Source organism: Balaenoptera musculus, chromosome 14 (assembly GCF_009873245.2).
Source record: "Balaenoptera musculus isolate JJ_BM4_2016_0621 chromosome 14, mBalMus1.pri.v3, whole genome shotgun sequence".
NCBI lineage: Eukaryota > Metazoa > Chordata > Mammalia > Artiodactyla > Balaenopteridae > Balaenoptera > Balaenoptera musculus.
Window position 1 is genome coordinate 27,857,248 of NC_045798.1, and position 10,767 is coordinate 27,868,014.

Consider the following 10,767-nt stretch of genomic DNA (forward strand, 5'->3'; position numbering starts at 1 on the left):
AGAGTGGCCGCTGAGCGGCTTCCCCAGGACCCGAGGCTCCTGCTTCACCCCCACCCCCACCCCCCCGCCCCTCAGGCAAGCGGACAGCAGGGAGAGGCCGGGCCAGTCCCCTCGCAGGCGCTCTGGCAGCCACGTGCAGGGTGGAGCTGAGCTGATCCCTGGGTCCCAGGAACTGACCACGGCCATCAGGGGCTTTGAGTGGAGCCAACGTGGGCCCAGCTGTGGGTGAGGGATCACTAATGGTCACCACTTGGCCCCTGCCTATGTGGCTACTGGAACAAGCGCCCTCCCCTCCTATGGAGCCACACATCCTGCCCAGGGCCACCTGGCACAGCTGTCTGGTCCCCTCTGGAGGCTGCTTTTGCTGAGCTGACAGCGGCAGGGGCCGCGTCGCGGTCCTGAGGACTGGAGTGTGTACTTGCCTTGGCGCCCTCCCAGCTCCTGTTTCCAGTGGAAGCACAGAACTGGACGGAGGTTCAGATTTAAGAGTCTGCGAGGACGCAGAACCACGCCCTTGGTCCTCCCCATCCACCTGTCTGGGCCTATGTCTGGGTCTGGGGCGGCCTTGAGCACTGGCCTCCAGGTCCCACAGAAGCAGGAGGTGGGGGCGAAGGCAGAGCGTCCCCCACCAGGCTGAGCGCTGAGGGTGGGGCACCTCTCAAAGACGGGGGTACTTCCTGGGTCTGGTGTTTACGCACATCTCTGCCCAATCACTAGCTGGCCACTGAGCAGAGACCTCAGTAGCCTCACAGGACACAGAATAAAGAGTTTACAAAATCGGTCCAGAAAAATCACCCAACAGCCAAGCAGCAATAAACGAAATCCCAAAGTGGAGGGAGATCCTAGCTTCCAGAGTGAACATGTCATTTTATTTGAAATGATCACTTTTCAGCAAAACATCACAAGACACGAGAAGAAACCAAAAAGGATGAACCCCACACACTGCAGGTGGGGATGTAAACGGTGAGGCTGCCCCCCGCCCCCAGGGCCTGGGACCTCCACCCCCAGGTGTCTGCCCAGGAGAAGGGACAACCCGCATCCACATGGGCTCCCAGCAGCGTCACTCATAACAAAATGGAAACAACCCAGAGGTCCACCACGCAAGCGGACAACAGAATGTCACACCCGCCGCGGAACATCACTCAGCCATAAGCTGGTCAAAGAGGCCATGCATCTCAACCCACTGATGTGAAACGTCCAGAACAGGCAAATCCACAGAGACAGAGAGCAGGCTGCTGGGGCCGGGGGAGGGGGGCGGGAGCGACGGCTGATGGGGCTAGGGTTTCGTTCTGGGCGGATGAAACGTTCTGAGATTCAGTAGTGGGACCGACGGGTGAACGACTCTGAGTAAACTGGAACTCACTGGGCTGTACCCTTTGAAAGGGTGCATTTTATGGTATGTGAGTTTCATGTCAACTAAAGAACAAGATTTGGGTTTGGGGGAGGAGGAACAAGGCTTAAGTCCCAAACGTTCCAACATTCTGAGGCTAAAAAGGAGGAATCAACACGGGAGATAGAGAAGAAGTGACGTGGGGACAGGAAGAGGGCAGGCGGGGGCCGGCCCAGCAGCCGAGGAACGCGAGAGCCGGTCTCGGGACTCAGCCAAGTGGGGATGTGGGAACCTGGCTCAGCAGAGGGCACTCAAGAGCACGGGCAGTGGAAAGTGACAGCTGTGAGCACAGGGCCACTTGGAGGAAAGGGGGGAGTGGGAGGTGCACGTCACCAGACCATGAACGGGGTGGGGGGGGGTGGGGGCTCCTGAGGACACTCACATGCGTGGGGTACCTCGGCCGCCCTCCGGTGGCGATGACAATGTGGTCGGCCGAAAGCAGAGTCTGAGAAGAAACCGAGAAAGCCACAGTCACCCGGGTCACCTGTGGTCCCCACTCGAGGGCTCCACCAGCTTCCCCATCACAGCCTCTGCCCTGAAGTGTGGACCCTGTGGCAGCAGCCCCAGGGACTGGCAGGAGAGCCTCTAAGTCCAAGCACTTCACAGTTTACACAGCATCACACGGGGGGTAAGGTCTCCTGGAATCCCCGCAAACCCCTGCAGGGCTGCAGCCGCCTGAGCAGCGGGCAGCCTGGCGTGGTCACTTCCTCCTTCACAAAGACTTAGACTGGCCTCGGCCCCAGAGGAACATCGTATCAATCCCAGCAGCGCTGATCTCCAAGGACAGCGCTGAGGCCGAGCAGAGCTGAGGTCCACCCGCCTGGGCCACAGACTGACCCATGGACTGGCCCGTGCTGCCCCAGGGGCCCCGGGAGGTGGGCGCTCACCTCTTCCCCACCTTTTGAGACACCACAAACCATGTGTGGGTTGACAAAGCTGGCCTTGAAGTTAAAGTACTTCACTTTTCTGCAAAATAAAAATAGGATGTTCAAACATTTCCTCTGCAAATGAGGCATCACCTCAGGATTAAATAGGGAGCACTAGGCAGATGGCTACAATGTGAGCTTGGGCCACCCATGGCTCACGGGGGGCAAAAGGAGTGTGTGGACCCGCACCGGGAAGCATGGGGCGCGGCTGCTGTCTCCCCAGGGTTCCCTGGGACGTGGTGACCACAGCTGCCATGCAGGGGTGTCTTAAGGGCCCAAGCTCAGCCCCGGTGTGTGAGGACAGAGGTGGCCGGGCCTCCCCCGAGGTCAGTCATGTCACCTGGACACCCTCCACCAGGAAGGGGAGGCCCCCACATGCACCCAGTTACCCTCCCCCCAAAACACCCACGGACCTCCTGCTGGTGAAGGGGGTGCCCAGCAGGGAGGGGATGGTGAGGCGGGGAGAGCAGGCACCACGAGGGGCGAGGGTGGCTGGGCTTTCTAACCCAGGTCTCACGCCTCCTCCTCCTGGGGAGTCCTCACGTGCCCCAGGACCCGCCCAGAGCCTAGCGCGGCGTTAGTACCTGTCCTGCAGCTGGACCCGGTGCCCCCAGTTCAGGGACTTCACGTGGTTCTGAATGGCTTCTGCCATTTTCCCCCTGTTGACACAAAGCACGATGCTTAAAGCCACCACACAAGTGTCAGCTGTGGTCCCGTCACAGATTATTAGAGGCAAACAGCCCTTAACAGAAATGCCCAGAAGCAGAGGGGTTTCTCAAGGTGGTAAAGGTGATGTCTGTCCCCACGGCTGCCGCCCCAGGGCCAGGTTTGGGGCTTCAGACCGAGGGGCTCCGAGCGGACCACGTGCCACCCGCCAGGCCTGAAGCACTGCAGCCTTTGGGCCGAGCGTCCTTCCAGGGGTGTCCTGGGCGCCGTGGGGCAAGTGGCAGCGTCCCAGGCTCCACCCAGGGGATGTGCAGCCCCCACTGTGGAGATCACCAAAAACGTCTCCAGACTTTGCCCACTGCTGGGGGCCCAGAGGTGCTCCCGGGTGAGAATCGCGCCCGCAGCTCCTGTGACGCTGATGGGATCGGCCGTCCCCCACACGCCCTCACCAGTCGTGCAGGGGCTGAGCCACCTTCCAGCCGTAGTGGGGGGCGTCGTGGATCATGCCCCCTAGCAGCGCCGCCTGGTGCATCAGCTTCTTGGGGATGCAGCCGACGTTCACGCAGGTGCCACCAAGGCCCCACCGGGTACCTGGGGAGGTGGGAAGAGCACACAGACCGGGTTCAGGTGAGCCAGGCCAGCCCTGCTCTACAGCTGTTTCCAATTCCTTTTAGTTGCTTTAACTCCAACGCGGCCCAGGTGAACCTGCCGTGTGGACGCGTCGGCTGCAGTTGCATTCAGACTTGGTTTAAATGAGGAGGATGAGGAACCTACAGTGATGGCAGCTTCCCCGAGAAGCAGGACGCCGTCCGGAGACTGGGCAGCAGTCCAGGGCTCAGCCACCCTCTGTATGTGACCCCCCCACACCTTTCCCCAGGACACACGGCTCCCGGCAGGGGCTGCCTACCTCGGGGGGAAGGCTCCACGTAGTCCACCACGGCCACCTTCTTCCCCAGCTGAGCGGCTGGAAGGACCAGAGAAGCAGGCAGGTGAGTACAACCAGGGACTGATTCAGGGTCGGGGACCCCAGAAGCCCACAAGGCCCAGAGGAGGTTGGGGAAGGACCGGGCCAGCAGCCGCCCATGAGCTATGCAGCCGGGTCTCCCACTGCCTCTGCCCCCAGCTATGCTGCCCCTAGATGGGCACCCCGACCTTTTCCTGACCACAGGCTCTGCACCACCCACCACAGCAGTGCTGGGCCGCACCCCCCCCCCCCAACCTGGTTGCAGGTCCAGCACATGCCCAGGGCCCACCCCAAGCACACTCCCTGGAGGCATCACAGGGAGGCCCCCGGCTCGCTCCCCAGGCCCTCCCTCACTCCTCTCTTCCCCAGACACCATGTGGGATGGCCCTCGGTCTACCCTGGTCAGAGCCCCTAGGTGGACGTTTGCTGCCTCCTCTCAGGGTGAGGAAATGGCAGCTCGGAGGTCAAATGGCAGGTCCAGGTCAGCCAGGCCCCAAGACCAGGGCTCCAAACTGCACCCCTGCCTGGAGCCCCCTCCCTGGCCTCCCTCAACTGCACCCCTGCCTAGAGCCCCCAGCTGTCAGCATGCTCCCCCAGCCACAAGCCCCAGGTTCTGAGGCCAGGACTAATCACGGGCTTCCCGCTGGCTCGCCTGTGACACTGCATCAGCCAGCCCTGGTCCCTGGCTGTGACGGCCCCGAGGGCACGCCCCACTTGTATGTCACGAGCCCACGAGTGTTTGAAACACTACAGAACATGCTTGATTCATGGCTACCAGCTACCAAGATTAGAACCAAATTTTAGAAGCCTTCATTAACAAAACCATTTCATTCAACTGAATTAAGATGGGATCCCAGTGCTTGATTTAAAGTCTCTGGCCAAGGGGACACCTCAGACATACCAATGCCTGGCTCCCAGGTCTGATCAGGATGGAGCAACAGGGACCAGAGTTAGCCTCCTGCTCAAAATAACCAAAAATCCTGACAAAATACACGAAATAATGGTTTCAAGAAACTGAATAAACGAAAACAAAGGCCAGCGATCTCTGAGAGACAGGAAAGGGACGAGGTGAGCCCCGCGACCAGAGAGTCTGCAGGACACAGCACAGAGGGGACCCAGGAAGGTCCAGCAGGCTCCTGGCCTGAGAGTTCCTAGGACAGAGGACAGAGAGGAGAGAGAGGGGAAAGTACCTAAGGCCGGGACAGTGCTGCTCCCAGAAGCCAGCCTGGAGAAACGTTAACTCCTGGAGCACTGGGTGAGCATTAGGAAGGTCATGCCTCAGCAGTTGAGAATAATTAGCCCTAGACCGGGCACAGTGCCAGAGCGCCTAACAAATCTTAAGCAGAAGACTCAAAAAGATCAAACTGTCTGTAGCTACATCCCAGAACATGCTCAGAAATATTTCTAGGAATATAAAAATATCCAGAAACCAGCAAGGTAAAGTCCAAAGTGTCTGGCGCTCAAACAAAAATCACCAGGCACGCAAAGAAGCAGGAAAATACAGCCCTTAAAGGGAAAAATAGTCAATGGAAACTGACCAAGAACTGACACCAACATCAGAATTAGTGGAAAAAAAAGTAAAACAGGTGTTTTAACTGTATTCCACATGTTCAAAAAGTCAAGAAGTAACATGAAAGATAGAAAAAAGGACCCAAGTTGAACCGTAGAGATGAATACTGCACCGAGTGGGGTTCATGGTCAAGTAGACATCGCACACTCTTTTATTAGTGAATTTGAAAACAGGAATAGAAACTATCCACAATGGAAAGAGCTCTCATGAGCTCTGGGACAACCCGGAGCAGCCAGATGCTCAAGTCCCTTATAGAAAACGGTGCAGCATCTGCAGTAAACTTTACCTTAAATCATCTCTAGATTATAACACCTAACACAATGTTAACACTACGTAAGTAGTTGTAAATACAGTGTAAATGATAAATAGTTGCCAGTATGTGGCAAGTTCAAGTTTTGCTTTTTGGAATTTTCTGGAATTTTTTTTAAAACATTTTTTTGATCTGTGGTTGGTTGAATCTGTGAATGTGGAGCCTGTGGATACAGAGGGCCGGCTGTACTGTCCCCTTGAATTCTATACGCAGAGAAAATATCTTTTTAAAATGAAGGCAGAGTAAAGATGTCTTCAGACTCACAAAAGCTGAAAGAATTTATAACCCCTAGAGCCACACGACAAGAAGTATTCACGGACGTCCTTCCAGTAGGAGGAAAATGATGCCGGGTGGAAATTCAGATCCACAGAAAGGAACGGAAGCCCCAGAAATGACGACCACATGGGCAGATGTGTTAGTTTTTTCCTTATCGCTGAAATCTCTTCCGAATGTCACTATTTAGGGACTTCCTTGGTGGCGCGGTGGTTAAGACTCTGCGTTCCCAATGCAGGGGGGCCCGGGTTCGTTCCCTGGTCGGGGAACTAGATCCCACGTGCATGCTGCAACTAAGAGTTTGCATGCCACAACTAGGGAGCCAGCGAGCCACAACTAAGGAGCCCTCCTGCCACAACTAAGACCCAGTGCAACCAAATAAATAAATATATAAAAAATAAAAACAAACCAAAAAAATCAGTATAAAAAAAAAGGTCACTGTTTAAACAAAAATTGTACAATGTGCTGTGGAGTTTGTAACATGTAGACGTGGAACGTGACTGGTGGGAGAGTGTCACCTGAAGGGGGACCGTGACATGGAAAGGTGCATGTCTCAAACCCGGAGGCAACAACCTCACCACGTCTGCACGTTAATCCACAATGCACCAAAGGCCTAAATGTAAGAACTGAAGCTGTGAGGCTCTCAGAAGAAAACAGGCCTAAGTCTTTGTGACCTTGGATCGTGATGCTGTTTCTTGGATGTGACACCAAAAGCACAAGAAACAACAGATCAACTGACTTCATCAAAATTAAACACTTTTGTGCTGAAAAGGACACCATCAAGAAAGTGACAAGATAACCCCCAGGATGGGAGAAAGTAATTGAGAATTATGCATCTGATACGGATCTAATATCCAGAATATACGTGTGTGTGTATGTGTGTGTGTGTGTTCTCATAACTCAATAATGAAAAGACAACCCAACTTAAAAATGGGCAAAGGTTCTAAATAGACATTTCTCCATAAATACAGAAATGGCCAATAAACACATGAAAAGATGCTCCATTAACCATGAGGGAAATACAAGTCAACCACAATGAGATACCACCTACTTCCCACCTACTTAGGATGGGCTACGATAGAAAAGACAGTAACAGGTGTTGGTGAGGATGTGGAGAAATTTGAACCCCACACTTCCTAGTGGGAATATAAAATGGTGTAGACACTTTGGAAAATAGTCTGGCAGCTCCTCAAAAGGTTAAACCTTGAGCTACCCTATCACCCAGCAATTCCACTCCTGGGAATCTGCCCAAGGGAAATAAAAGCACACGTCCATACAAAACCTGCAGGAATGTTCAGAGCAGCATTACTCATAACTGCCCCAAGCAGAAATAACCCAAACATCCACCAGCGGACAAGTGGATAAACAAAATGTGGTTCATCCACACTATTCAGCCCTAAAAAAGGAACGAAGTACTAACACACACTGTATCACAGATGAACACTAAAAACATCATGCTGAGTGAGAGCAAAACCACACGTTTCTATGAAACATCCAGAACACAGGCCAGTCCATAGAGGCGGAAAGGAAACTAGTGGTAGCCTGGTGCTGAGGAGGGGAGGGGGACAGGTGACTACCAGTGGGTACAGAGTACCTGGGGGTGATGAGATGTTCTGAAATTGGTGGTGGTGATGGTTGCACAATTCTGTGAATATAAAATCCACTGAAATAGGCAGTTTAAATGAGTGATCTGTATGGTGTGTGACTTGTACCTCAGTAAAGCTGTTTTAAAAATATGAAACACTAGGGATAAATCTGACATAAGATGTGAAAGACCTGTATATTGAAATGACAAAATATTGCTGAAAGAAATGAAAAAATACCTAAATGAGAGATACACCACATGACCCAGCTGTTCCACTTTTAGGAGATTATCCAAGAGATTTAAAACACACATCCACACAAAGACACACACACACACATACACACACACACGAATGTTCATAGCAGCACTGTTCACAACAGCCAAAAACTGGAAACAACCCAATCCACAGGCGAATGAACCAACCAAACGTGGTCTAGACATACAGTGGAATACTTATCAGTAATGAAAAGGCGTGAACTCTGGATACACACAGCAACACAGATGAATCTCCAAATAATTGTGCTTTGTGGAGAAGCCCGGAAAGTAAGAATACACACAGCATGATTTCATTTAGACAGAATTTTAGAAAATGCAAACTAATCTACAATGAGAGAAAGCAGATCAGTGGTTGCCTGGGGTTGTAGCGGGGAGGAGCAGGCCAACTGCAGAGACAATGCATTCAGCTTGTGGCTGCTAAGGAGCATCCCCACCCAGCCCGGAGAGCACCACTGCCCTCTCCAGGGGACCCGGAAGCCTGGAGGCCCTGACATGCTGGCGGGATGCAGGACGCAGGACACGTACCTTCCTTGGCACAGGCTAGGCCGCCGGATCCCCCGCCAATCACCAGGAGGTCATAGCATTGCCGCCCTGCAGAGGTGAGGGGGAGACGTTGAGAAGGAAGGACCAGGAGCAGCCTGGGGCGCAATCCCAGGAGGCCACACAGTTTCCAATGTGGTACAGGGTCCACTTTAGGGGATGGGAGTCCCGTCCTGTGATGGTATGGGGTGACCACACATCCCCCAGCAGGCAGGAAGCAATGACGGGGTGCATGTTGTCTGCCCAGATCCCGAGACTAAGCAGGTGAGGCTGGCGGAGGTGTAATCCCCACCTCCCCACATCAGGAAGGTAATTGAACTGGCAGGACTGCCCTGAACTCAACTTCACCCAACGTTCTAGCAGACACGGGATTAAAACGTTTGTCTTGACTCCACCTGTCTTTCCGTTGTAAAGGTCACCCTTTGTCACCAGTGAGGGAGAACAAGGGCGGCCCATGCGTTGGGCAACACGGCCTGGCCTCTCACAGTGCCCGGCGGGGCCTGGCAGGACAGCGGCTCTGAAACGCCTCTGGGTTCCTTGGAGGCCATTTGCACCCTCCACCCCTGCCCCCGGCACACAGGCCGCTGGAGTCCTTCCTCCCTGCAGAAGCCGCTATCCGTCTCCTGTAAATGCTGGCACGGAAGGCAGGCCAGAGAAAACTGAAGCAGGGGGACGGCAAGGGCAGGTGTGTCCTTAGGTGTGGCCAACCTGTGAGAGCCCCGAGCTGGGGACCCCCAGCACCAGGCTCCGGCCCGCTCCCCGTGGAGGGAGGAAGAAATAACGGAAGATCATCAGGACGTGGGGAGGTAGGCGGGGAGGTCGAGGCAGCTAGGGGCTGCATCCAGTTGCTCATCTCTGCTGCTCAGGGAGGCTCTGACCAGGAGAATGTCCCTACCTTCCATGGCAGATGCCCATCCCTCCTGCCGCCACTACAGGGTCCCGGCTGTGTCACCCCGCAGCCCCACTCTATCAGGCAGAGGGCAGCATGAGCAGCTGGCTGCGTGGATTGTGGGCTTATCTTTGGCGGTGGGCTCTCCCCACATGCACGCCCAGCAGCCCTCTCTGTCTGATAAGCACTTGGCAGAGGCCTCCGTGGGGCCTCTGTAGGCTCCACTGCAGGAAATCTGCCTTTAAACACCTGGGGGGTCTGGGTAGCCTGTAGGGGAGGAAGGACCCTGAAGGACCCCAAGACGGGCAGGGCGGGTGCTGCCCTTAGGGTGTCAGCTGGGGACACACCCGTGCACTCTATGGGGTGCCCTGGGGCACCTCACAGCCTGGCTCCCTTCCCCGCATGCAGGGGCTCAGCCGGGAAGGTGTGTCTGCCCCTGTGTCCTGAGCCCACCCTCTTCTGATTTTCTGCTCCTCCCTGAACACAGCGGCTGGTACAGGGCCTGAAAAGAGCAGAGCCCCGCCAGGATGGCGAGGCCTCGGGAACAGCGTTCTGGGGAGGTGGAGGCCCCCGTGAACCCACAGGCCGCTGGCCACCTCGGGAGCCACCTGGGGGAGCATCTGCACAGCTGTCCCCCCTGCACACTCTTTCCTGGAAGCAGGGGTTAGGGAACAGGTGACACCAGCATCGTGGTCACTCTGGCTCCTGTTCAGGGGCCATGTCTGCCACCCCCCATGCCTGGATGGGGCAGGCATGTTCCTATCAGGAGCTCCGGGGCTGAAGTGGAGGCTGAGGCTCAAAATCAGACCCTGCTGACTAGGTGTTGGCACCGTCCCCAGGCCCTATTGGCTCCTCCTCACCCAGGCCCTGGGGGTCCCCCTTTTGCCCTTGAGCGTGGGGGCAGAACTCTGGGTGCATGGCCTCCTGCCAGCCTGCACGGCCTGGGCTGTCACAGCAGCTGCAGCATGAGGGCTGAGGGCTTTAATCATGAAGGTCCCGCCTGACATGTGCAGCAAGGGGGGCCCAGGGGCCAGCAAAGCCACCAAGAGCAGCCCTCCGTCCCCACCTCAGGAGCTGGTGACCGCCTCCCCAGACTCTGCGGGGCTACCTAGCCCTGCTCCCCAAGGCCAGGGTGGCACACAGCTGGCCAGGGCCGCCAATCTTCCTCCCACAGCACCCTATCCGTGAAGGAGCCCTCCCCCTGTCCCTGCTCCAGCACCTCAGCACTCACTCCCTGTGGGGCAGTCCAGGGGTAGGGTCTGGGGGATGGTCCCTGCAGGGATGTGGTGGGGAGCATGTTGTCATGCGTGGAACCGGCCACACTGCGGTGGCAGATATGGTGGCACTGTGGCCAGCTCTGGGGGAGCCCCCCAACCGG

The 10,767-nt window shown here is 55.8% G+C and overlaps 1 protein-coding gene across 5 annotated transcripts in view; it reads right to left on the reverse strand.

Moving 5' to 3' along the window:
* Window positions 1-10,767, reverse strand: part of TXNRD2 (thioredoxin reductase 2) — a 35,263-nt gene that overhangs the window by 23,830 nt on the left and 666 nt on the right. For all 5 annotated transcript variants that reach the window (XM_036874906.1, XM_036874904.1, XM_036874907.1 and 2 more), the window contains exons 2-7: window positions 8,486-8,551; window positions 3,890-3,946; window positions 3,432-3,573; window positions 2,901-2,975; window positions 2,278-2,356; window positions 1,773-1,835 (exon numbers count right to left, since the gene is read on the reverse strand). In XM_036874906.1, the coding sequence (XP_036730801.1) occupies window positions 1,773-1,835; window positions 2,278-2,356; window positions 2,901-2,975; window positions 3,432-3,573; window positions 3,890-3,946; window positions 8,486-8,551 (482 nt within the window). The remainder of the gene's footprint in view (window positions 1-1,772; window positions 1,836-2,277; window positions 2,357-2,900; window positions 2,976-3,431; window positions 3,574-3,889; window positions 3,947-8,485; window positions 8,552-10,767) is intronic.